Source organism: Lepidochelys kempii, chromosome 8 (assembly GCF_965140265.1).
Source record: "Lepidochelys kempii isolate rLepKem1 chromosome 8, rLepKem1.hap2, whole genome shotgun sequence".
Classification (NCBI taxonomy): Eukaryota; Metazoa; Chordata; order Testudines; family Cheloniidae; genus Lepidochelys; species Lepidochelys kempii.
Genome location: NC_133263.1, coordinates 12,780,724 through 12,808,556, shown reverse-complemented (window position 1 = coordinate 12,808,556; position 27,833 = coordinate 12,780,724). Strand labels below are relative to the sequence as shown.

Genomic DNA, 27,833 nt, shown 5'->3' with positions numbered 1-27,833 from the left:
AACCCCTCTGGAGAGGCTGTGGCAGGCTGGAGGAAGCAAGTTAAGGGATGGGTGGAGAGCAAGTTTGCTTGGGTGCTACAGCAGAGGCTCTCCAATTTTTCATGCTGTTGCCCACCTCTTAATAGCTATACCCAACTCTCCATTGTTTGGACACAATTCCATGGACTGTAGTTGGAGAAACTGTTTATAGTGCAAACTGGCAGTCAGTCAACACAGTCAGATGTTAAAATTTTCTCTACAGAGATTTTGTTTATGCAGCAGCTACATTGAAGTTTATCAGCAATTTCAAGTTTTACTGTTTAGTAAGACGTGCTATTCACGGAGTGTTCTAGAGGCTGTCAAGTTGCTCTTGTTAAATTAACAAGATTTTTCTAACACATCCATCATTAACCCTTTAACACCACTTAGTGCAACACCATGATCTTTAAAATGAAGAGAAGTACATTTATTAAGGTTAATTCTAGACTAAGGTTTATACAGAAAATGGAATGCAATAAGCTAAGATCACACCTCAAATGTTTACTACACAACCATCTCCTACTCCCTATAAGGGAACTGTAAAAGTCAGAAAACCAGTTACTGTTTAACTAGTTGCAAGTGGCTTTGTCCAAAAGAAGTCACACTAGATACAGCATTAGCTTTGTTTTGTATGCAATAATGAAGAGTCTACAAGCTGTGATTTCGTGTACAGTACATAGGTGAAATGTTTCTTGCAGACACAGGAAGCCATGTTTAATAAAGCTACATCACAAGCGGGTTTAGAATTGCCTAAAGCCAGCTACTGACAACATGCTGGATCAATAAGTTTAACTTTGGTAAAGTCAGTCATGTTTTTGGTCAAACTGGGAATTAGCTTTTCCTATTAAAATTCATAACTCTCCTGTGCCTACAGCAGTTCAGATTTTGCTTTGTACCAGCTAGAGGCAGGTCTTAAGCTACATGGCTAAAGAGTTCCAGGTTAACGGTAACTAGCTTACCCAGTTTTGCCAAAGCCACATTTGTGCTAGGACTGGTCTTTTGCAGGCAAAACCAAAACAGGCTTAGAAAGTACTAGCCACTGAAGAGATTTTGTAATGCCTAAGTATTTGCCTGTGACCAACTAAGAACTGTGTCAAGTACTAACTTACTCCAAGGGTAATTATCGTTCATATTTAGAAGTTTGGAGGAAACTCAACAACTCTTCACTCAGCCTGGTTCCCCAAGAAACCCTTTAGTTCTTTGAATAAAAATATGCTTTGTTAATTCCATTTCAGAAAACTTTTGCAAGTGGTTTTATTTACAGTGGAGTTTAAATGCTTATCTAAATTCTGACATCTCAAGGTAACATTGTAACTGGACATGGACAGTTAAGAGTCATGAACAGGATAACCTGAAGTGCTATTTCCATACAGAATCCACGCTTAGTTCAGTTTTATTCATTGCTGAGTAAAGTAAAAAGACATCTGATTACACTGGTAAAAACTCAACCATAGGATTTAAATCTGTACTCAAAAAAACACTACACATGCAAAGGGAACAATATCCTGCTAATACAACTTCATTTGCTGCTGCATTTGTCTAATATTAACAATTATAAACAGAGCAGTGCAACTAGTATTTGGAACGATCCTTACAGTGTTAGAGTGTCAGGCACAAAACTTCACTTCTCTTCACACCACTGGTTCTCTTTGCGTACCTTAAACAAGATAAAGCTTTAATTAGATGTAGTACTATACGCATGCTATGAACTTCTAAAAACTAATTAGACAAAAACAGCCCCAGTGGCATCCTTTCCCACAAAAAGGGTGACATTGGAAGAAATGCCAGATTTTTACTTGGATGATTGAAACTAATTTTCGTAAAATATTTACCATTGCAGATTGAGAAGTTACTGAAGATAATATATGCATCTTCCAACCACTTCCTAAAATAGCCTGCATGTTCTACTCATGAATAGCTAGTTAACTGGTCAACTTGCTATACATCAGTGGTCTCCAACCTTTTAACATACAAGATCACTTTTTGAATTTAAGATCAACCCAGAATCTACCCTGCCCCTTCCCTGAGGCCACGCCCCGCTCACTCCATTTCCCCCACACACACACACACACTCACTGGGCTGGGGCAGGAGGGGGTGCAGGGATCATATGGTCACACTGCACCTAATCTCATAGAATCCACTGGACAGTTCATGAATTTTACTTATTTAGTGTCATTTGTGGTTTATGGAACCAAAATCCTTCAGGGACTGTCACAAATCAGTGTAACATTCTCAACTGTGGGGCATGCACTGGCTGAGCCTGGGGCAAGGGGTGAGCAGTGTGGGCTGGGGGGGGGAGGAGTTTGGGTGCAGGAGGGGGCTCCGGGCTGAGGCACAGGACAGGGTGAGAGGTGTAGGCTTCGGCCCAGAAGGGGCTTACCACAGGTGGCTCCCGGCTGGCAGTGCAGCTCAGCTCAGATAGGCTGCCTGCCACAGCCCCACACCACTCCCAGATGCGGATAGCTGCTGAAACATCTCTGCAGCCCCTGGAGGAAAGGGGGGGGGGGGCAACGGGTCTCTGTACACTGCCTGTGTCCACAAGCAGTGCCCCCGCAGCTTCCACTGGCCAGCTCCACAGAGCCACCTTCCCCACACCCCAGGGGCTGCAGAGACATGCGAACAGCTAGCCACTTCTGGGAGTAGTGTGGGACCATGGCAGGTAGTCAACCTGCCTGCCTGAGCCCCGCCAGATTTTAGCGGCCCGGAGATAGTGATTGACTGGCAGAGGCTCCACAGGTTGGGGACCACTGCTATACAGGATTTAGGAAGAGCTGAAGTGCATTGACTTTACACTCAAGTTCTATAACCTGTTCAATAAGTTTGCAGCTTCCAGAGTACTCTGCTTAAAAATGGTTGTTTAATGATCATTTTAAGGTAGACCATAAAGCACAGCTTGTTTTAATTAACTCTTTGAAAGGCCTTATTAGGGAAATTCTGAGTAGCTTGAATCTTTTTAGGTGGGTGCCCCAACACACCTACAGCTTTACTGCTGAGGCTTTGGAAAGGGCAACAAAGAACTATTTATGGCAACCCAGAATGTCCTATTATTGGTTTAGCTTCAGTGATTCTTCCCTCAACCTAGCTGCAGCTAACACCAGGGTTTAGGTCAGCACAGCTACGTTACTCAGGGGGTGGGTAATTTTATTTCCCCCACACCCGAGTGATATAGGTCAATCTACATTTTAACTGACCTCAGTCAAAAAAGTTTGCAAGTCTGACATAATGATATTAATTCACTTGTGAAAAAAGCCACATGCTAAACATTAACCTGTAAGGGTACATCTAGAGAGGGATAAGAAACCTGCAGCAGAGCTGCAGCTGGCCCAGTTCAGCTAACTTGGGCTTGCAGGGGCTCTGGTTGTGGGGCTAAAAACAGTTCTGTAGATGCTCAGGCTGGAGCCTGAGCTCTGGGACTCTCCACTCTCCCAAGGTCCCAGAGCTCGGGCTCCAGCCCGAGCTCAACCCTCTACTCAGTGATTTGTCAGCTCCAGAACCCGAGCCCCATAAGCAGAGTCAGCTGATTTGGGCCAGCCACAGGGTATGTCTACACAGGGATAAACTTAAGTGGCAAGTTAACTGAGGCAACAATTCTAGCACAATTGCATTACACTTTATAATATTTAGACCAAACATCCTAGTTTTAGCTAGGAAGTCTATGAGTTGAAACACATTAGCGACACCTCTACCCCGATAGAATGCAGTCCTCAGGAGACCCCCCCCCCCCAAAAAAAATCTCACCGCGTTATAGGTGAGACCACATTATATCTAACTTGCTTTGCTGCCCACCCATTCCTTGTTCCCTGACCACCCCCTCTAGACACCACCATCCCTAATCACACCCAGGACCCCACCTCCTACCCAACCCCCCTGCTCCCTGTCCCGACACCTATCCACACCCCCCGACAGGCACTCACCAGCAATGGCAGGAAGCAGAGCAACACAGTCCCATCCCACTCCACTTCGCCAGCTCCCAGCTGCGGTGCTCCGCTTCCTGCCACCAGTGAGTGCGGGAAGGTTGGGGAAAGGATGCCCCCTGTACTCACCTGAAGCGGGAAGCGGAGAGCCGCGGCTGGGAGCTGGCAGATTGGAGCACGCTGGGGCTGGGCTGCTCCACTTCCGCCGCTGCCAGTGAGTGTGGGGGGATCCCTTCCCCCATACCCACTCCCCCGAGTGACACAGCTGGGGCGAGGGAAGCAGATCGGGCTGCTCCCAGCCCCCTGCTAATCCCCTGGGCCACTCTGGGACTATGAGGCCCCCAAAAGTGCCCCCCACAGCTCCTGCCTCCCAGACCCGGGGGGGGGGGGGGGGGAAGAGGGAAAGAGAGCGCCCCGACCGCCCTCAAGACCCTCTGCCCCTTATCCAACGTCCCGGTCTGGCACCCTTAACACGCTGCTCAGAGCAGTGTGTCGGAGCTTTACTGCCTTGTATGCAAACCCGCGTTATATCGGGTAGCATTATATCAGGGTAAACGTGTATAACACTAGCGTGGCTACTTCAGTATATAAGCAATCCAGAATTTAATGAAACCCAGACTACGGAGTACCTGTGCTTCTTCCTCTTCAGTGAAGTCATTCTTGATATTGAAGGTCTTGCGAATTTCTTCTGGAGTTTTCCCCTTAATCATATTTGCAACAGTCTTGCATGTGACATCAAGCAAACCTTTAATGTCTAAGTAATTTGCAGCCTGCAAAAAGAGAGTCACCAGATTTAAAATCAACGTTCTGCCTCTGTGGATGTACAACTTAAACCAAACACAGACTACCTTCATTTTATGATAAACTAATTTGATTAGGTAGCTCATTACAGCAAGTGTTTAAGTATATCTGACAGGGCAGTCCTAGTGGAACAGTTCAGAATAGTTCTAAGCAAACTTAAAATTTGAGACATTCCTGTTAGAAAAGGCTTACAGAAGCCTATGAACAATGAGGTCTTTTGGGCAGCCAGTTGGCTAGCCACGCAATACAGCACATTGCTTAAGTGCACACCAACTTACATACCATTAGGGTCAGGAGGAACTAGGCCTCAAAACATTAAGACTGACTTTTGAAGTGGGTTCAGGCTGCTGAACAGAATCTAGTACACAACCTTTTTCAAATGAAGGAAGTTACCGTGTTTGCAACAAACTTGACTCAAGTAGAAGACCGGATTACTGAACTTGAGTGCAAAGCTAAACGTCAAATTTGTACTTCGGTCCTCAAGCGTAGATTGGGCTGCTTAGTAGTTAGTAAGTATTTGAAGGGTGTCCACAACACGTATTATCTTGAATGATTTTACTATGAAGTGGGGAAAGTCAGACCAATTCTACCACTTCTATCTACACCACCAAGATAAAGTTCAGAAGCCTAGAGAATGTGGCTATGTGCTGAAGAGAGCATCTAATGGAACATGGACACCCTACCAGGATAAGTTCAAAAAGTGTTCCTTGGTCTACTTTCAGGAATTCTTGGTCCCATACAGGGATGTCATCTGTTCGTTTTTCCTTGTTCTCATCATCCTCAGGGGGAGGTGGATCATCCTTGTGGTGGGTGCACCATTGAATCACCTGATATTAAGACATTAGAATCAATATAAAAAACTGTTCTTAAGCATTCTCATCAGCTCTGTTTAGACTGACTTCAGATTACAGGAACAGTTACTCTCCCAAAACTGCAAAAAATGCACAAAATCTTGGACACAATGTGCTGTGAGAGTGCTATTTGTACCTGATAGTAAGACATGTACAGACCCAGTCTTAACTACAAGACCCTGGAATTTCAAAGCCTTTTAAAATCCCGTTGAGTGCGCCTGGGTAATGAATGTCAGACATTCTGGTTCTGGAGATTTCCCAGAAGATATTTGAGCAGATTTACATTTGCATTAGTGCACGGTCTAATCCACGGGTGGCCAACCTGTGCCTCCGGAGCCACATATGGCTCTTCAGAGGTTAATACGCAGCTCCTTGCATCCTCCCTCCCCTCCCCTCCAAGCCTGCAAAGCCCTCGCTCCTCCCCCCTCTCACCTCCAGAAGCTCCTGCGCACCGTGCGGGGCAGAAGGGGAAGGGGGGCATTGATTGGCAGGACTGCTGGCAGTCAGGATGGGGGAGCTGATGTGGGGCTGCTGACGTATTACTGTGACTCTTTGGCAATGTACACTGGTAAATTCCGGCTCCTTCTCAGGCTGGCCACCCCGGTCTAAGCAACACAGACACACAGAACTGTGCTCTTAATGTTAACGCTAACACAAGACTGTTTAAGTACGACCTTCTCCATACAGTTTTGACGATAGTTGAGAAATGCAGATAGGTGGTATTTGGTTTGCTTAACAAGAAAACTATTAGCAGACAGTACGGTCAGGCATTAGTGCTACTCTGCATAAATGGTTATGCATTTGTGTCAGGGAGAAAACAAGTAGTTAGTCTACTAATATTACATTTTTTATTTCATCTGAATTTTGACTAGTGAAGTGTTACCTAAGCACTGCACAAGGAACAGGGGTTGCCTGCTCTTACAGTCGCCTTTTGCACTCTGGCTAGGAGTTTATATAACGCACTGTCCTAGCCTCACTGGTCAAATGCTGCTTATTATAGAACTAACCCAATTCATTTCAAACATTTAAACTGGTTCAAACTCTTCCAACACAATGCAGACAGGATCCTTGAAGAGCCCTGACCTGCAAATTTGTTCCTCCTTCCATTTCACCTAGTAACAATAGATTCCAGCCAGTGCATTTAATGATCTGAACATAAGCCTCCCAATCTTTCATTTCAATTTGGTGCGCTCAAGTGAGTCCTCAGATAATACCACAAGAAGTCTACAACTGGAGAACCCCTGGACAAGAATAATGAGGGTGTGGATCGTGAGTTTGGTGCACAGCACTTGTATAGTATGTCTGGCAACAGCTATTACCACTGCTACTGGCCCCACACCCTTTGAGCACTAATATGAAAAGAATTAGTGTATCTGTATTATTTACAGGAAAATCTTATCTAGAAATTGAAACTGCAGTTCAACAAATCCTGCTTTTGACTGATAAACAGTTTATGTTCTAAAAAAAGGTAACTGGTACACAAGAAAGTTTGTGTTTAAATTTAGTATTTCCAGTTCTCATTAAGCGATGGCTCAGTCTACACATTTTTGTAGTTCAAAGCTACTAACAGCACCTGGGTAGCATCTTACCTTTTTTAATATAGCTGCATTAACATTTGGAAGAGGGACTGGGTCATCATCTCCTTCATCGTCCATTCCCAGATCTAAGAATGGAAAGAGGATTTAGATGCTGTAACTTGCCATTCACTCATTTTTCTGAAATTCAGATGGTTTCTTCAATCCACAACTACAGTATACAATTCTGATACAGAATGTTGCTAATCCACTCAATCTGTATTCAGATTATGGTTCTCCTGCTCAAATTAAGCAGTCTTCGACAAGGCTTCATAATACCACGGCTGCATCACTTTTACACGCTACGTAACAGAATGCTCATCATACCCAAGTAGCTAGTATTTTTATTTATATTCTATATACACTGATGCATTTATGTTTCCTTATTTGCAAGATTATTAAATTGCCATTAGAAGTTCTGTTCATCCCTATTTCAATGTAATCCCACTATTAACAGTGTTGGATAATTGGAAGGAAAACTCTTTTGTCAGTACCAGCTTTTAGGTCCCGAATTTGCTACAAGTGTTCCAAAAAAGAACTCCCTTTGAATCTACTATTAAGTGAGATCTTAAAGAGCTACTGTATGAACTACAGACAATACTCTGTCCTCTCTGCAGGAGCAGTTAATACTGTAGCCATAGAGATTCTGGGTATTTGGCTTACAAGGCATTGTATATTGAAACATAAAAGCCATATTAGTTTCCAGAGACAAGGTGGGTAAAGATATTACCTCACCCACCTTGTGTCTCTAATATTCCAGGACCGATACAGCTACAACACTGTATACAACTAAGTTAATTTCCACTCTATTTGAGGCAATGACAGATCACTTGACATGTTAAGAAAAATCCTTTAGGGAAGGTGGTAAAACCAATAACCACTGTTTAAAAAAATTCAGAGTATATTTGAGACATGGTTAAACACATTTATGCTCTACTGAGTCATCAAATTCAAAACTAAGAGACTAACATCATCATGTAGAGAATATTGAAAGCACACTGCAATTCACAACGTAGACTTTAATCCATACCTGGATTGAACTACACAGGATAAATACCACATTAAGGTAACTGCCCTGATTAAATGATGCACCATACCATTTTGTTGCAAATCAAGCTATCAGAATTGGTATGTTACCTTAGTTTGAGTGCCCTGTGTAAGGTTATGCAGCCATGTAAAGTGATGTATAAAATTATCTATGCATTTGATGAATAACTGATCTGCATCATCCAAATACATTAAGAAATTAACTGAGTTAGAATACACCACTGCTGCATCACCACAACCTCCACCTCCTCAAAGCAAGCCTACACACAGTGGCTAACATGCCAATGTCCTACCTACACTGGCACTCCAGCATTACCACTATTGGGAGATTTTAAACAGAAATGCTATTGTTATCCAAGTCTACTTGCAGTAGTGAGCTGTAACAGGTATTGTGTATTTCACTGATCATTTTATTGGAAACTTCAAATATACTTCATTGAATGCAATGACATATATAGGTGCAGGGAGAGAAGCTAGTTGTCAAAGTGTTGGACTGTGGAATAAAGAATTTAAACACTCCAAGGGAGAGAGCAGATGTGTCCTGGCTGAAGCCTCTAGCACCCCCGAACTAGGAAAGACTGCCTCCTGCTTTCTTGGTGTCAAAACCCTACCTGTCCCTCCATCCCCCTTTCAGCCCTCCAGTTTCTCCTCCTGCTCCCCTTTAGAAAGATAATTCTGCATTATCAGCATATGAAGCTGCAGCACAGATGTCTGGGAGCAACAGCGAGTGTCTTATTTGCACAAGGGATTCTAAAGCAGTAAGAGGCAGTGCCATGTGATTCCAGAGTTCCCAATACATGGTCTGTCTAGTGTGCTATTTATGGTATTACAGAGATTTGTTTAGAAGCACTACTTCTGATTTTCAATGTAAACCAAAAGCCACTGATAACATTGAAGAGTTTAACAATGTTCTGAACTCTAAAAGCGGCAAGATCCCTTTGGATGGGCTTACTGAGCAAGTGCATTCTCTGCCACCTGCTGAGAGAACTTTTATAACTTCCTGCTCGTGTTTTCCAATTTTGTTTATTGGTCATGCAGAGCAGCATCACACTAAGCAGCTTTTGGTGGCGTTACAAGGTGGGAATGAAGGACAAACAGTAAAAAAATACAATTTTAAAGGTCTATAGTATTTTATCTTGTGCGTCTCATTGCTAAAAAACAATTTCTACTTGAGGCCATCCAGTCTGTTCAACTAGATCTATAAGAGACATTTCTAGAAGTTAAGGCACTAACATTCTCATTTCTAATGTTTGTGATTTAGCGTGTAAGAGCACAGACAGGCATCCCTATTTAGGAGGATTAGGCATAGTTTGCTGTACATACAGACCATCTGGTAGACTTCCACAGATGTTTTTGTTTGCAATTTGTGTCAGTGGGAGATCAGAGCTAAGCATTATCCTGAATAATTTAACTGCTTTCACAAATGTGAAACATTGTTTCTGCTTTACTTTTCATGTATTGAGACTTTCTGAAGTCTCCTCCAGTGCTCCAACATACGAAGGAGAGATCCACTGTATTTGGAGCGGACCAAGCCATCTGGTCTGTCCATCTTAGCATTATCTACTATAGTTTAACATATTACAACAGTAAGCAAAGGCTGGATGCAAATGAAGGTAGGTGGCTTATGTTTTTGTGAACCTCCTTTCTGGGAAAGTGTTGGAACTACACAAGACTAGAATATTCAGGGACAAACATTTTAAAAGGCTTTTGTCTAAGAGTCATAGAATCATAGAAGGTTAGGGTTGGAAGAGACCTCAGGAGATCGAGTCCAACCCCCTGCTCAATGCAGGACCAACCCCAACTAAATCATCCCAGTCAGGGCTTTGTCAAGCCGGACCTTAAAAACCTCTAAGGATAGAGATTCCACCACCACCCTAGGTAACCCATTCCAGTTCTTCACCACCCTCCTAGTGAAATCGTGTTTCCTGATATCCAACCTAGACCTCCCCCACTGCAACTTGAAGCTATTGTTCCTTGTTCTGTCATCTGCCACCACTGAGAACAGCCGAGCTCCATCCTCTTTGGAACCCCCCTTCAGGTAGTTGAAGGCAGCTATTAAATCCCCGCTCATTCTTCATTTCTGCAGACTAAATAAGCCCAGTTCCCTCAGCCTCTCTTCGTAAGTCATGTGCCCCAGTCCCCTAATCATTTTTGTTGCCCTCCGCTGGACTCTCTCCAATTTGTCCATATCCTTTCTGTAGTGGGGGGCCCAAAACTGGACACAGTACTCCAGATGTGCCCTCACCAGTGCCGAATAGAGGGGAATAACACTTGCCTCGAACTGCTGGCAATGTTCTTACTAATGCAGCCCAATGTGCCATTAGCCTTCTTGGCAACAAGGGCACACTGCTGACTCATATCCAGTTTCTCATCTGCTGTAATCCCCAGGTCCTTTTCTGCAGAACTGCCACTTAGCTAGTTGGTCCCTAGTTTGTAGCAGTGCATGGGATTCTTCCATCCTAAGTGCACTTGTCCGTGTTGAAATTCAGTAGATTTCTTTTGACCCAATCCTCCAATAAGTCTAGGTCACTCTGGACCCTACTCTAGCATATCTACCTCTCCCCCCAGCTTAGTGTCATCCGTGAACTTGTTGAGGGTGCAATCCATCAGATCGTTAATTAAGATATTGAACAAAACTGGCCCCAAGACCGACCTCTGGGGCACTTTGCTTGATACCATCTGCCAACTAGACATCGAGCCATTGATCACTACCCGTTGAGCCTGACGATCTAGCCAGCTTTCTATCCACCTTATAGTCCATTCATCCAATCCATACTTTTTTAATTTGCTGGCAAGAATACTGTGGGAGACCACATCAAAAGCTTTGCTAAAGTCAAAGTATACCATGTCCACCACATTCCCCATATCCATAGAGCTACTTATATCATATAAGATTTTGCAATCTTTAGGTGTGTCATTGGTACCAATGAAAAAGAAATTAAAAATGAATTTATTGGTTAAAGAGTAAGATGCTAATGATGTGATAACCTGACCTAGGACAGAACTGCTGTTAAACATGAATACATTTGTAACTTTTGGTTCTGTTCCTACCACTTCACATGGGAATGCCAGTTTTCCTTATATCCCTACTGGCTGCAGGCAATATCTGGATGGCACTTTTAAGTGACTGCCTCAACCAGCTGCAGGTGGAAAAAAAAAATCAATGATTTTTTTTTTTAAATCTGATTTTTTTTTTTTAATCTAAATCAGATTTTCATAAAATGCTTTTTGAGGAAAAACCTATCTAAAGATAATTTTAATTACAATACATTATAGAATCATAGAATATCAGGGTTGGAAGGGACCTCAAGAGGTCATCTAGTCCAACCCCCTGCTCAAAGCAGGTCCAATCCCCAACTAAATCATCCCAGCCAGGGCTTTGTCAAACCTGACCTTAAAAGCTTCTAAGAAAGGAGATTCCACCACCTCCCTAGGTAACGCATTCCAGCGTTTCACCTCCCTCCTAGTGGGAAAGTTTTTCCTAATATCCAACCCAAACCTCCCCCACTGCAACTTGAGACCATTACTCCGCATTCTGTCATCTGCTACCACTGAGAACAGTCTAGATCCATCCTCTTTGCATCCGAGAGTGCTGAAGGAATTGGCGGCTGTGATTGCAGAGCCATTGGCCATTATCTTTGAAAACTCGTGGCAAACCGGGGAAGTCCCGGATGACTGGAAAAAGGCTAATGTAGTGCCAATCTTTAAAAAAGAGAAGAAAGAGGATCCTGGGAACTACAGGCCAGTCAGCCTCACCTCAGTCCCTGGAAAAATCATGGAGCAGGTCCTCAAAGAATCAATCCTGAAGCACTTGCATGAGAGGAAAGTGATCAGGAACAGCCAGCATGGATTCACCAAGGGAAGGTCATGCCTGACTAATCTAATTGCCTTTTATGATGAGATTACTGGTTCTGTGGATGAAGGGAAAGCAGTGGATGTATTGTTTCTTGACTTTAGCAAAGCTTTTGACACGGTCTCCCACAGTATTCTTGTCAGCAAGTTAAGGAAGTATGGGCTGGATGAATGCACTACAAGGTGGGTAGAAAGCTGGCTAGATTGTCGGGCTCAATGGGTAGTGATCAATGGATCCATATCTAGTTGGCAGCCGGTATCAAGTGGAGTACCCCAAGGGTCGGTCCTGGGGCCGGTTTTGTTCAATATCTTCATAAATGATCTGGAGGATGGTGTGGATTGCACTCTCAGCAAATTTGCGGATGATACTAAACTGGGAGGAGTGGTAGATACGCTGGAGGGGAGGGATAGGATACAGAAAGACCTAGACAAATTGGAGGATTGGGCCAAAAGAAATCTGATGAGGTTCAATAAGGATAAGTGCAGGGTCCTGCACTTAGGACGGAAGAACCCAATGCACAGCTACAGACTAGGGACCGAATGGCTAGGCAGCAGTTCTGCGGAAAAGGACCTAGGGGTGACAGTGGACGAGAAGCTGGATATGAGTCAGCAGTGTGCCCTTGTTGCCAAGAAGGCCAATGGCATTTTGGGATGTATAAGTAGGGGCATAGCGAGCAGATCAAGGGACGTGATCGTTCCCCTCTATTCGACATTGGTGAGGCCTCATCTGGAGTACTGTGTCCAGTTTTGGGCCCCACACTACAAGAAGGATGTGGAAAAATTGGAAAGAGTCCAGCGAAGGGCAACAAAAATGATTAGGGGTCTGGAACACATGACTTATGAGGAGAGGCTGAGGGAGCTGGGATTGTTTAGCCTGCAGAAGAGAAGAATGAGGGGGGGATTTGATAGCTGCTTTCAACTACCTGAAAGGGGGTTCCAAAGAGGATGGCTCTAGACTGTTCTCAATGGTAGCAGATGACAGAACGAGGAGTAATGGTCTCAAGTTGCAGTGGGGAAGGTTTAGATTGGATATTAGGAAAAACTTTTTCACTAGGAGGGTGGTGAAACACTGGAATGCGTTACCTAGGGAGGTGGTAGAATCTCCTTCCTTAGAGGTTTTTAAGGTCAGGCTTGACAAAGCCCTGGCTGGGATGATTTAACTGGGAATTTGTCCTGCTTTGAGCAGGGGGTTGGACTAGATGACCTTCTGGGGTCCCTTCCAACCCTGATATTCTATGATTCTATGATTCTTTGGAACCCCCTTTCAGGTAGTTGAAAGCAGCTATCAAATCCCCCCTCATTCTTCTCTTCCGCAGACTAAACAATCCCAGTTCCCTCAGCCTCTCCTCATAAGTCATATAGCTCAAATATATCTCATCATGGAATAAGGATTATAACTTCTAATTCTATAGTAGGAGAATATATTCATGTAATGTTTAAGAAAAGTTTTGTAAATGAGTTACAATAGTTCATGGATTAGGTACCCAATTTTATGGGGCTCCAGGGGTTTCTGTATAGATTATTTAGGTTAATCTACCCTATTGGACTCAGTGCTCAGTCTAGAAGATATCATCAGAGAAGCTTAGTTTTGCAGTTCTCAAACTGTGGATTGGTCTCTCCAGAGATAACATGCTTGTTAACAGCAAAAATGTTTTTAAACAAATATATAGAGGGGAGAAACAACAGACCTCAACCCTATTGTCCCTCTGCAAATTTGTGTACACAGAGTCAATCCCTTACCTCTCTCTAAAAGTACAAAGTTTCAAAAAGTTCAATGAGGGACAGGCAGTAGAAATAAAAGTGAAACTGTTTGAGCAGTATATTCCAGAAGTCTTGAGGTCTTTTTGAGTGTAGCCTTCATTGATTTGAGATCTACCATACCATTCTCTCACTAGAAGGGAAAAACTATAACGGCAGCAGGCCGTAAAAGAGACCCAGTTCGGGAATAAGAACCATTCAAGAAATATATGTTTGCTGATGATATTTTAAAGGAAGTCACACCAGTGAACTGGTGGAAGTCACTTAAGAACTTGGATTCAGAGACTGTTGAAGTGATAATCTCACTTTTAACAGCAGTAGCTTCTTCTGCCAGTGTAGAAAGAATATTTTCTTCCTTTGGACTAATTCATTCCAAATTGAGAAATCGTTTGGGACCTGAAAAAGCAGGAAAGCTTGTTTTTCTTTTCCGGATTATGAACAAACAGGAAAATGAAGGTGAAGACGACAGAGTTAGCTGCATAAGCCAATATTTTAAGTTTCTCATGTTGACCTGGCTGACAAAAACAAACAAACCTGATTTTAAAAAACTTGAATGTTTAACTAAATTTGAAAATTCATAGGTTTGTTTTGTTAAAATATTATACGTTTGCTGTTGAAGAAAAAAAATCCAGAATACATAATAATGTCGTTTTAGTTAAACAAAACAATTTAAATGTCTGTCTGGTGATGTTCTCCTCCTAATACAGCCTGGCAAGAAAATCCTCCAAATATTAATGATTAACCTGTTGAATTGGAGATGTTTATGAAGTCATTGGGAGGTGAACTATGGGCTTCAATTACCTTCGGTAAATGAAATAACCGAACAATGATTCATTTTCTGATATAGCTGTAAAACTAATCTGAAAAGTCTTCAAAATAAATCACGTTAAAAATGTATATAGTGTACACCTTCTAAAAATGAAATCTACATCTAAGAGTTGTGAAGAATATGTATTAAGGTTATAACCACCAACAAGAATGCACTTTTATGTAGAAACAGTGATTAAATTGAGGTTTTCCCCATCTGCCTTCAAACCTCAAGGACAAAAACGGGAAAGCTATCTAAGAAACATGTTGCCTAAATAAAACCAACATTAACATGGAGAATTGAACAAGGGAAATGGTATGCATAATCTAACATTTACTCTGAAGGAGGTATACTAGAGAAAGCAGCATCTTACAAGTTTTAAATATGTATCCTTTCTCTGCACTAATATTGGTGGCACAGAGCATATCAGAGAGGCCCCCAGTTTCTAGCATATTGCCACACCCGCACTGCAATAATTAGTTGTGCACAAGTCCAAATTAGCATCTTAAGAGGACTTCTAACAGTCAGCCTGAGGATGACGAATGCAAATTTGCCATTCAGACTATCCCTGACCAAAACAGCTCAACCATGAAAACAGCTGACTGCCTATAAAAACATTTCTTATTTTCAACTGTATTCAATATGAATTTGACATTGACAAATGTGTCACACTTGAGGAAATAACTGCATTTAGAAACAAGCATCTTTTCTGACACTTTAGGAAAAGATAAGAAATAAGAAACAAGACACAAGTGAGTACTGTATAGGCCCTTTCTCTGAAGTAGTAGTGCCAGTTAAAGTGAGCCAACAGACTGGAAAAAAAAAAGACTACAGCACGTCTACAAGAGGGACTGTAGTTTGGAAGGAGAGTGCCACTGGTTTCACAGGTGAAGGTTGATAACAGACACCCTGGGGCAGACACTGCACAAGGCCACTGGCACTTAATACCATGTCATCAGTCTGCTCAAAAGAGGCTAAAAGCAACAGTGATAAGGACTCTGGTGCTAAAGCCTTGTATATACCAGGGCTTCCACCAACTGGCAATTTTTTGCCAAAGAAGCTTAATGTAGACTATTTCTGAGGGATTCCGTACCAAAAATAAAATGAAAATTCTGCACACAGTATTTTAAAATTCTTCCAAATTTATTTGTCAATAAATAAATGGAGGCTCCAGCATAGCTATAGGGAGCTCAGGCCACTGGCTACCCAAAGGTGGGAGATCACCCTGCAGCCCCCTCGCACGGGACACAGCGGTGAGGCTGCACCCGACCCTGACATCGCAAGTGCCCAGTCTGTCCAAAAACACCCTGAGGCCTGGCGCCTCCGAACCAGGGCAGGCTCAGACTGGCAGGATCCAAGCGTGGAAGGATCCAGGTGAGGTGAGGGGGCTTTGGGTGGGGCAATCTGGGTGCAGGCAGCTGAGTGGAGGGCTGGATGCGGGGGCATGATCTGGATTCAGAGGAGCTCATTGGGGTGCAAAGGCAATGGGACTCTGCAGGAGGGTCCAGGTGAAGGTGGCTGGAGGTCAGCAAGGGGTTATGCAGGGAGGAGCAGCTGCCTGTATAGTGACTCACCCTCCCACCACAGCTGAAGGAGCAATGGGAGCAAGAAGCTAGGGTGGGTGAGATGAAGCACTTCCAGCAGCCAGGGGAGGTTTCTGGTGGTTGGTCTAACCCAGCCCCGCCGTTCCTTGCAGGGGAAGAGGAAGGCCTGTACTGTGCAGGATAGGTGCCACCAGTCTTGGCATCCCCTCGCCGGCATTTCCTCTCCACCAGCTGCTCCAGACGCCTGAAACAACATGCCCGAGCTGCTGGGGAGGGATGTGTGACCGCTCTTACAGTTTCCCTTTGCTTCCCCCATGAGAAAATCATTTTTCCATGGGGAAGCCAAGAAATCGGAGGGGGACATGAATTCTACCCACATGCCATGATGCAAAATTCCCCCAAAGTTGTAGACAAGGTTTAAGAGAAACATTCATACCACAGACATGTCAAATACAGAGGTGCGTTTTGCAGAGGCTATGATGACAAAACTTCTACAACAGAAAGTCAAACAAAAGATAGTTTTCACATCAATTGGAAGATATTTGGTAGACTTGCACTGACAGTCTGTCCTCTGTTGTAAGCTGCCAACGGTGGGAGGTTAATGTAAATGAGACCTTGAGACATACTGGGTATTTCAGTTTTAAAAAAGCAGCAGCAGCTAACAGCTAAGTTAAAGATTCAGACAATAGGGCCAGTCTGATATCCCCGTCACCGTTTACTTCTTTTTACTTTTTAAACACACTTTCATCTCTTAGCTTTGATGTTTAAGTTACGTTTGTTGTACTTCAGTTGCCATCACACAAAGCCAGTAAATTCAACCCAGAATAGAAATGTTTTGTGGAAATCAGCTATTTAGCATGATCACATGCCTAGAATCAATTTGTGCTACTTGCCTACCACCACAAATCAGTACCTGTACTTTAGACCTAAATAGCCAAGTAAGTTGCACATCAAAACTCACCTCTACCTTACAACTACACCATAAGAACCCACACTTAAGTGTTACTTATATAACTGTTTGCTTTGCTATTTGTGGTTGTACTAATCCCTTCTCTTATTATATTTGTGCCTAAGACAGTGCTTCCAAGAACCATTTAAGTGGAATTGTGGTAATGCACCTCAGTTTTTAAAAATTCTGATTTGAGTGATGTTTCCTGGGACATTAGTTTGCAATAAGCTTTTCGCTCAAATCTGGACTCTTACCTTCCAACATAGTCTTGATAGTTACAGATTGCTTTGCAATTTCAACGTCAACTTCAAAAATTTCTCCATCTGAACTTTGCAGTTTAATGGAAGGCATCTACAACACAAGAAAGTCACCAGTTATTTTCATGCAATGGTTTGCAGAGAAGTTAGTGTAATACAAAGTGCTGTTCAAGTTACAAAAGCCATCTTTACCATTCATATTGCCTCTTCAAGACAAATGCCATCAAGATGGGACACACCATTGTATATGGAAGGGCAAATGAAGCGTCCCCCATACAATCAGAGACATCTTCACAAAATTTACTGTTTGGATAAGCAAGTCTTAACTCACTACTTCTAGAGAAAAGCAGCTGAGGATGTGAAAGTGGAAAAGTAGTATTCTAAGATTAAGCAATTAGGAAGTGTCTAATATGTTGAACAAGAGGCCAACACATTTCACATTTAAGTTTTAGGGCAATGATGCAATGTGAATGAATGCCAGCCATATGTTGGCAATACTAAAGCTGCAGTAGCATCCCTCTCTGATCTTAAATATGGTTTTAAGTGACGCACCAAAACTTCCAAGTACTCCCAAATACCAATATTTCTTCAGATGGCAGAAGGGGCTAGCAGATTTGGAGACTATTCAGGTGAAGTTAGATCCCATGGCACTTTCAAAATTCTGGTTTCTTGGACAAGTCTCCCGCAGACGAAACAAGTTTGACATATTACTGATATTGGAGAGCTTTCAGAACAGATACTGGGTAAGCTTTTCACACCTGCCACCACACTTACTGTTCAAGACATTACTTAATACATTGCTAGGTCGGGGGGTGGGGGGGAAAGGAGGAGGGAAGGATTTTAGAGCATAAATCTTAACAAGTTCAGGAACAACAATAATAAACTGTAAGATTACTTGTTGCAGCATGTGCGTTTGAGTTTCCTGGAGGTGTTTTTATTAGGAGTCTGATTATCAAGCCTCACAAAACTGATCTTCCTAAGAGTTATGCTACAGCTCAAATACAATGGGTGAGGTTCTATGGCTATGCAGATGGTCAGATGAGATAATGGTGCCTCAGTGCCTTAAAAAAATATATATACATACATACACACACACACACAAGTCCTTCAAGAGTGCTTCTGAAGCCAAGCTACTTCAAATTTTAGAAACCGACTTTAATTCATTACAATTAATATGTAAGCTGTATTAGTGAATTTCTCCAGTTAACAGCTAATAGAAGAAGAAAGCAAGCTTGCTTCTATTGCAGTGTTAAAGAATTAGTCTAGACTAATTGATTCTATACTAGCTGTGAAAGCAATTTACGTTAACAGGAAAGGTCTCTGAAGGCAGCTATACTTGGAGAAGAGCCTGTGTGAAGTCATTAGCCCTAGTGCCTTCCATGTCTCAAGACCTTTTCTGGTCATTTATTACCTTTTTGTTATTTTGCTTTGCAGAAGGATATCACAGTTTAGAGCTCCATTAGTGGATATAAGAGAGCTAAGTCATGCATCATTTGACACAGTCAGACAATCCAATTCAAAACCTGCTGGAAAAAGCTTTGGGGACAAAAGGTAAGGGTTAGGGGGCCTAAGATTCCACAGACCCAAGATCTACTGCAATTAAAGCAGCTGACTGGATGTCGCTCTTTCAGCTAGCTTGCATTATCTGCTCCACAAGGCAGACTCTAGCATGTCAATACTGCTGATCCGGAGTACTGCAACAAACCCAGCCCAATGAAGCCCAGCCAGTGCAGGTTATTAAGCAGAATACAAGCTGAATATAGAACCTCATCTCAATTTATGTTTGGCAGAGTTCGAGCCAATCCTTTAACCCCATATGAAAATGTTACTATACCTTAAGTGGTATGGGTATTTTTGGATGGACTCAGACTCATGAGCACTGCATTTCTCACTGAACTAGGATACTGAATTTATTGCTGCAATGTTACAACTATGGTTTTTCTTTTAAGACTGCTGAATATTGATTAAAGTTACATCATTCAATATTATTAAGCAGACCAGTCCTACAATGAAAAGTTAAGATGTCCTCAAGTACAAATCTAGCTTATTTGCTAGATATAAATATAACTTCACATCTAAAAACAGTCACCCCGCAATCCTTTTTACTTTTTTTTTTTGGGGGGGGGGGGCCAGGAGGGAAAGCACTGACAAGACAGGAAGTCTACTTTTGACTATTTAGACTTCCTGCATTTTATTAATTAGTTTCCTTGAAATTTTGGAATTAAGTTATTGCTTACAGTTTGTTTAGTGTCAATACAGCAAATTTCTACTAAGTGTAATTTGATTTACATCATAGCACTGCTTGTTCCATAAGCAGACTGAGTCAGCAGTATTTTTAAATGCCCTATTTTCAGTCTAAGCTGAAATATTCAGTGAAGGGAGAGTCTCATATATCTAAGTATTTTGATTACATGATGTCATATAGAAATTGCTGCTTATTGCGATCAGGAAATACAAGACTCTCTTTAAACTGAAATTTACACTTCTCCCTTCATGTGAATGTTTTTGAAAGGAGCAATTTCAAGTTTACATTTGTTATTAGAGTGACAGCATCAAGTTTTCTTGTATATTCAGTGCATTGACACAATAGGTTGAGTAGTTATTAGCACGACCTGATTAACCACATGACATTAAGCCACACAGAATATTTTCACACAATGAATAGTTTAAAATTAGACATAGGTATAATGTCAAGATGCTATTTGGATCTAGTCAGCCAAAACTTAGTCATGTTAAGGTGCAACAAATGCGAGAAGTGTAAAATTAATGTTCATACATGCCTAGGTTGTAGAAGTCTAGGATTATTACATAATTCTGCACAATGGGATATATCCATAGATTTTGCCTGATCAAATTCAGTCTATGCAATACTATTTACATTAAGGTCAGTTTCACACATCAGTTTAAGTCCAAAACTCAAATACACATTGATTACATCAGTGTCACAAACAGGGCTTTATTGTTAGAAAGTCCTAATCAAAAGGACATTTTAAGTAGTTTAATTCTCATTATCAATCATGGAGATCAGGGTTTGTACTTCGTTAGTAAAAAGAGTACCTCCTAGAAGAGAAATATCATTTGCAGTAGAGAACTTGGAAAACAAGTTAGCCTCAAACACCAGTACAGCTCAGTGACTAAGCAGAACAGTGCAGATCCTGTATTTTGAGAACACTTAATCAGGTAGCACTTTAGTATTACTATTAAAGAGATGTACTTAAATTACAGCACTGCGCTCAAATATTACGGGAGCAGCTGCTCAGCTGAACCATTTACGGTATCTTTAGCCAGCTCTGCGCCCTGCGAAGCTGTTAAAAGACGTACTCCGGGCTCGTCCCCTGTATTTCTCAGGCTCCCACACAACAGCCATTAAAAAGGGTCACGTTTCAGACACTTGCTTAAGGTCTGACAAACAAACACACACACACACACTAAGAAACTGCTCCGTGGAGCCCAGGGCAACGCACAACACAGCGGAGCAGAGAGCAGCCCGGGGTTTGCCTGCGCGGCAGGGGCTGAGGCGTCCTTCTACCTGAGCAGCACCGGGGGCAGGGATCCTGCGTTACCCCGCGCTGACCGAGGCCGGCCGGCCGGCCTGCCCGCCCTTCGCCCAGGGAAGCCCGCGGCCCTCCCCCCGCCACAAGTGGTACGAAGCCCCCTGGCCCGAAGGCGCTTCCCCACCCCACTTGGGGGAAGAGGCGGCTCCCCAGGCAGCAACCACCTCCCCACTTTCCTCCGCGCGGGGCCAGGCCCCGCTTCCCCCAAGCGGCCGCTGCGGCCTCCAGCCCCGGCCTGGCCTAGAGCCCTCGGCCCGGCCCCGCCCCGCTCCCGGGATTGCCAGCCCCACCGCCGGCAGGCGCAGGCGAGCTTGGGGAAGAGACGTGAGCCGTCAGCCCCTCACCGCGAGACAGCGCCCGGCTCCACGTCCCTCCGCGCTGACCGAGACCCGGCGGCAGCAGCTACAACTAGGGCCCGACTGCGGCGACGCCTTTTATAGCGCGGGGCGGGGCGGGACTCCGGGAGGTGGAGGGCGAAGGACCCCTCCCGGCTGCGTCACAGACCAACTGTAGGTGTCCGCGCAGATCGCCTGAGTGATCGCCAAGAAATGTAAAATGCAGCCCTCCCCCGCGGGACACAAACGCCCTCCTCACCTCCACCTTAGATACGGGGGGGGGGGGGGGGGCGAGGGGGAAGGGATTTCATGCACGTAAACAGATTGGGGGAGTTAAGCAACAGCCACGGCGTCTTTCAGGCAGAGGGTGCCCCTGCCAGAAAAGCTGCCTCACATGGCAACGGCAACAGCCTCATAGTGGATGGAGGGGGTCACGCCAGCACGTGTTTCCTCCATGCCCCTTGCTAGTGGTGTAGACGGCCTCCAGGGCTAGGGCCCATGTTGCCCTGTTCCCAGGGCCCAGCCTCTAGCCAGCAGCTTCTCATCCCCCCCCCACCTCTGGGGTTCTGTTCCCAGTTCTTGGCATGTCTCATTCCCCATTAGCAAAATGGGAGTGATGATATTTCCACGGCAGGATTCATTAATACCTGTCAGGAAGAGACCACATCTTCCTAGTTGTAGCATGATTCTGATCAGATCGCTTAGGTGCAAATGCTATATAGATAATACTGTTACATCTTGAAAACTGCACTGGAGGAATATTATAACAAAGCTCAGTCCAGTTTGGACATGGGGAGTGTTACTGACCTAAACACCTCAGCTACTCTAGCCTTCAGAGGAACAAAATTCAGCCTTCTGCCCCAAAACACAAAGACCTCTAACCCTTGCACTAAAGGGAAATCTTTATCAGCTCTGTCAAGTGCACCTCATTTTCAGAGATTTAATCCCCAAGTTCCCTACCTTCTACACAAATTGGTGTCCCCTCATTTTTATTGTTGGAAGAAAAATTATTAAAACAGGTTACAGCAAAGTTCTTTTCACTATAAAAAGATGAAACCTATAACATTTTAGGATTCCTGTATGAATCCTTTTTGTGTCCTTCATTTTGATTCTCCGATGCACACATCTGTGCCTCTGAAGGTACATGATTTTCATTAACCGGCAGCAGTACAGAGTCTATGCCGCATAGTTGAGAGGTTCTGATTCTATCCTGTTGAGGGCAAGGTTACTTAAAGGATTATGATTGCATAACTACATATATTTTACTCTATACCTCAGAAGGCTGAGTCAACTCTGCAAAAATTCATACCTCTGTTTTCAAGGTATTGTACTTACCTGCATGGACTGGGAGTGTAAAACAAAGAAACTCACTGTTGTCAATTACTGTGAGTGAGCTAGGGATACAATTATTGTCTAATGAAGGGAGCTTGACAGAATCTAGGCTATTAAATTAATGTTGAGGGCTGAGGATAAATTTGCTAAGCAGCACTTTAATCTAAAAGCTGTATGTCAGCTAAAATCCTCTTACATTAATGTGTTAATGCTGTCAATCGTTACATTAAACCCCATCTCCACTAAGGGAAATGCCATGCCTCTACTGCAGCACTTGATTTCTTAAGGAAGGTTGGCTCAGTGCCATCTCTTGCAAACAAACGGCCTAGAGCCCTCAGGCACTTTTCACATTATTTAGTACTAGAATAAAACACTATTCAGAGTAACCCTGATTCAGTTTAAGGGCCTTCTTGTATGGTTCCTGTCATCCTCTCAAAGCCTCAGTGTGATGTAAAATTTCAAAATAAGAGATCTAAGAAAAATAATGGTGAGAGAAGCTTAAAATAATGGATTCAGTCTGTATTACTTCAGTTTCTTGAGTCACCCTTTCAGATGTAAACACAATAAAACCTTGCTTTATGCAACCACTCAGCAGACTAGCAAAAATTTGGTCTTTAACTAAAGAAAATAGTATTGGAGATCTTGAGGATAATATTAAATTGTTGCTTAAGACAACGGTTTGCTAGTCTAAACTGGAAATTTATAACCATGACGACTGGATAGCAGTTTCACACAAGTTTATGTGGCACACAGTTAAATTTGAGTCTAACTGGAGACCATTAATCATTTAAACCCCAGGCCTCCATTGAGCTGCAGGCAGGTGGACGGAACACTGCCTCTGAGTGGAATCCTACTGATGTCTATGAAGGAGAGTCTGCCAGCATGGAGCTCATAGCAGTAATTGGCCTTGGGCCCAGAACCTCAAAGTACTTAGGTATTGTTCTGCTCTGCATTGCAACACCTAACCCCTAGGGCCGTCTGCTGCCTAGCAGAACCCTCAACCATAAGGTGCCCAGACTCCATATACAATGCAGGAAACAAGTTAGGCACCTAAGCAAGGGATCCTCAGAAGCCAGCAAAGGATGGGGGAGGGATAGCTCAGTGGTTTGAGCATTGGCCTGCTCAACCTGGGGTTGAGAGTTCAATCCTTGCGGGGGCCATTTAGGGATCTGGGGCAAAAATTGGGGATTAGTCCTGCTTTGAGTAGGGGGTTGGATTAGATGACCTCCTGAGGTCCTTTCCAACCCTGATATTCTATGATTCTAAGCAGCTGACCTGGTGCTCTCATGCTCACCCTACATTTCCCTTTACCACCAGCTTTTTTGCAGATGCTGTGTGTGATGGGGCTCCTAGAGTGCAACATGGACTGTGGGACCACTGAGCCCTCTGTTCCACCAACCTGGGGCATCCTTCTTACAGTGTGATGTTGTTGTTAAGCCACAAATCACTGGCAGGTACTGCACTTACACAGACATCCACAGGCAAGGACACACTCAACTGAATTACATGGATGCTTTGCCAGCCACTCATGAACCAATAATAGAGAGGATCCCACCACTCCAGCTCCCCAGCCTTGCTCCCTGGAACTGTACCGTCTTGCCCTGTTCAGAAGCCTGACCACTGTAAATTCATTACCCAGTCCGTTCTTCCCCTGCTGCGGAGAGGACACACACTAGCCTTTGTAATCTGTGCTGAGATTTCCTAAGCACTTCAACCAAAATATACTCTTTTAGGTAAAATATAGAACAGATTTATTAACTACAGAAAGATAGATTTTAAGTGATAAGTAGCAAGCATATAGATCAAAGTTGGTTACTTAAACAAAAATAAATTCGCAGTCTGAGTTCTACAAACTAAACAGGATTTGAATGAAGCAGTGTCTCACCCTGACAGATGGAACAATCCTCAATAAACATGTGGGACTCTCTTCCAGTCTGGGATCATCCTGACCAGTTCAAAGTCTGTCAGCCAGACGTTTCTTTCAGGTGTTGAGTTGGGGAGGGGGGAAGAGAGGTCAAGTGATGATGTCACTTCCCCTCTTAGATATATGCTTGTGACATGAGGGTCCGCCCTTACTGGTCAAGCAGTCTATTGTGTACATCAGGAGTGGGCAAACTACGGCCCGCGGGCCAGATCTGGCCCATCAGGGCTTTGGATCTGGCCCACCGGATTGCCAGCCCCGTGGCGCAGCAGGGCTAAGGCAGGCTCCCTGCCTGCCCTGGCCCCACGCCACTCCCAGAAGTGTCCAGCACCACATCCCTGCGGCCCCTGGGGGTGGGGAGCAAGGGCTCCGCATGCTGCCCTTGCCTACAGGCACCGCACCCTGCAGCTCCCCTTGGCTGGGAATGGGGAACCTCACAAAATGATACCTCACAAAGCATACTTTGTACACAACATAATTATATGACAGTGGTGAATATGGGGGTTCCAGGGTGCTACTCTGAGGTACAGAGTGTCACACTGTACTGCCCCTAAACCTAGTAGTGGCCTGCATCCAGCCCTTCTGCTGAGGTCTTCCAGTCATGAAGTCAGGATCAGGCCCCACTGGCAAGATAGCCATTCCCTCACTTAATATGAGAATCCTGCTTCACGGTCTCCAGGGCTTTGGCTTGAGTTAGGCCTCCAAGTGGTTCATTAGCTTTGGGGTGGCATCAGCACTTAGGTGACTCTGGGAACACCAACCAGCAGAAACACAGGTGCCTGCAGGGCTAGGCAACAGTTTTGAAAATGTCATCTTTTGAAAAAATGGTGGACTTAGGTACCTAAAGAGGCAGATAGGCACCTAAATACCTTTGAGGATATGGGCCTAATTCATTAATAGTGCCTATCCACCTGAAAGAAAGAAAAGCCTCTAAACTGCAGTTAATGTATGTAAGCTTGTGGTCCTATTACTGTCACCCTTGTCTTCTTCCCCAACCACCTTCACGGTGTTCTTCAACTCCCTGTTGGTCTTGTCCCTATGTTGGGCCACTAGTCCCTTCAAAGTAAGCTCTTTAAACTAGCTTTTATTTGCGGTTGATATAGCATCCAGTACAATGAATTCCTGATCAGGGCCTCTGGGTGATACTGTCATAATACATAATTTATGTTAATTATTATACCTGTCCTGTGCACTTTATCTTCGCTTTCTATTATTAGAATTGTTAATCTGCTTTGCTTAGCCCAAGTATAAATACAGTAGACCGAAGGTGGGAAAATCCTGTCACACTCCAAGATGTAAAAGTCACTAATTGCCTTTAAGAGCCTTGTTTTCCTAGAACTAGCAGAACCAGTCCCATGTAGCAGGAAGGTGCCACCAGAGAGAGAACACAGACTTCCTGGGTACTAAGACAATAGCATAAACACATCCAACAGGATAGATGGGAGAAAATATTAACGATAAAGATGCCTGTGGAGTCAGTGGATGGGAAAATAAACCACATATACTTAACTTGGTTCTGCTGTTATTTGTTGGTATTTTGTTGAACTACTCCCCAATAAGCAAGTAGAGGTGGGAGGATGTCATCACGAAATACTGTGGGTAAGTGAAATGTCTGTCCAAATGTTATACCAAGGGGATGAATCTTTTTTTGTATGTTTACCAGTCTTCAAAAAGAGAATTAGCATATAATTTTCTGAAGCTGTCTGCAACCAGCCACTTCCACCAGGGAAAAGTGTTTCCATGGCCAGATTATTGAGGCATACACAACATAGGCCCAGGCCTAGAGCCCACATTGTGAAGTCATGTGATGACCTTTTTTTGTTTTTTTAAATGAAAGTGAATGCAAGTTTCTTGTTCTCCTGGTTACAAAGAAAAGCTTGAAACCGTGATGTGGGACCAATGCATCGATGTCTTCAGGCGGCCTGAAACAATAGCTCAGAGATGAGAATTGCTCCATGGATCTCCCTGAGGTATTAGCTCCCAGACTCCAGGGGGTCCCACCAACACCATCTCAGCAGAGGATTCTATAACCATGTCTATACTAGGGGAAAAAGTGGTGTGTTTAACACCTCTTAACATAAAACCATAGTGTAGCATTAAAACCCCCGCATAAATAAGACAAGCAGTAGTTCTAACACATTAGCTGGATTAATTAAACCTAGGCTCCCTCTTAGGGTTGACCCTGAGCAGCTAACACGTATGAAAATACAAATTGCTCTCTAAAGTAAGGTTTTAAACACACATTCTATAAACACTTTTTTCCTAGTAAAGATTAGGCCTGTGTGTTGGAGAAGAAGAGTACAACCACCATGAACCATCCACCCCACCTGCTGGGAGTAAGTACTGAGGGCTACCTCAATACACCTGTGACAGGTTGGGTCACAGAGACCCCCTTGGGACTGCCACCTGATGTGCTGAGACTACCTCTGAGCCCATTTTCCCTGGCAGCTTGGGACTTCAGTACCCTGTCTTGTTGAGCCAGACACACTAGCCTGCTACAAACATAGACCCAAGTCCGAACCACGTCCCCCACAAGCTGCAGACTTAACTGAAAACAGCTTAAGAAGTGCTTCTATCTCTAGCAGCCAGATACCCAGTTCCCAATGGGATCCAAACCCCAAATATATCAGTTTTACTTTGTATAAAGCTTATACAGGGTAAACTCATAAATTGTCTGCCCTCTATAACACTGATAGAGGGAGAGATGCACAGCTGTTTGCTCCCCCAGGAATTAATGGCTTACTGTGGGTTAATTAATAAACAAAAGTGATTTTATTAAATAACAAGTAGGATTTAAGTGGTTCCAAGGAATAACAGACAGAACAAAGTAAATTACCAAGCAAAATAAAACAAAAAAACCACACAAATCTAAGCCTAATACAGTAGGAAATTAAATGCAGGTAAATCTCACCTTCAGAGATGTTGCAATAAGCTTCTTTCACAGCTAGACTCCTTCCTAGTCTGGGTCCAGCAATCACTCACACCCCCATAGTTACTGTCCTTTGTTCCAGTTTCTTTCAGGCATCTCTTTGGGGTAAAGAGGCTATCTTCTGAGCCAGATGAAGACAAAATGGAGGGGTTTCCAGGGCCTTTTATATTCTCTCTCTTGTGGGTGGAACCCCGTTTGTTCTCCTGTGCAAGATCACAGCAACAAGATGGAGTCTGTAGCCACCTGGGCAAGTCATATGTCTGAGAATGATTCAGCTTTTTGCAGGCTGACACCATTGTTTACATGTTAGTTTGAACTTTCCTGGGAAAGTTCAGATGTAGATTGGCGTCTCCCAAAGTCCATTCTCAGTTGTGTGTTTCTTGATTGG

The 27,833-nt window shown here is 43.6% G+C and overlaps 2 protein-coding genes across 3 annotated transcripts in view; both read right to left on the bottom strand.

Moving 5' to 3' along the window:
• The window catches only part of VDAC1 (voltage dependent anion channel 1), a 351,958-nt gene that overhangs the window by 286,094 nt on the left and 38,031 nt on the right, over window positions 1-27,833 (bottom strand). The gene's annotated exons all lie outside the window — the stretch shown is intronic.
• On the bottom strand, window positions 424-21,382 carry SKP1 (S-phase kinase associated protein 1). Of its 2 annotated transcripts, XM_073355590.1 has the most exons (7): window positions 21,273-21,368; window positions 18,786-18,910; window positions 17,372-17,468; window positions 7,175-7,248; window positions 5,418-5,561; window positions 4,563-4,703; window positions 424-1,675 (listed from the first exon to the last, which is right to left on the bottom strand). In XM_073355590.1, exons 3-7 carry the CDS (start codon window positions 17,466-17,468, stop codon window positions 1,640-1,642), a joined length of 492 nt encoding a protein of 163 aa, XP_073211691.1. In that variant the 5' UTR covers window positions 18,786-18,910; window positions 21,273-21,368; the 3' UTR covers window positions 424-1,639. The 2 variants fall into 2 exon arrangements, with proteins under 2 accessions (XP_073211691.1, XP_073211690.1); XM_073355589.1 differs by lacking the exon at window positions 18,786-18,910 and having other exon boundaries at window positions 21,273-21,382.

Coding starts and splice junctions, on each gene's coding strand:
- SKP1 (XM_073355589.1), bottom strand. CDS start 17,468: ATGCCTTCCATTAAACTGCAAAGTTCAGATGGAGAAATTTTTGAAGTT. Junction 7,249..17,371: donor TATCAAGACTATGTTGGAAG/GTAAGAGTCCAG, acceptor TTCCATTCTTAG/ATCTGGGAATGGACGATGAA. Junction 5,562..7,174: donor ATGCAGCTATATTAAAAAAG/GTAAGATGCTAC, acceptor TCTTAATATCAG/GTGATTCAATGGTGCACCCA.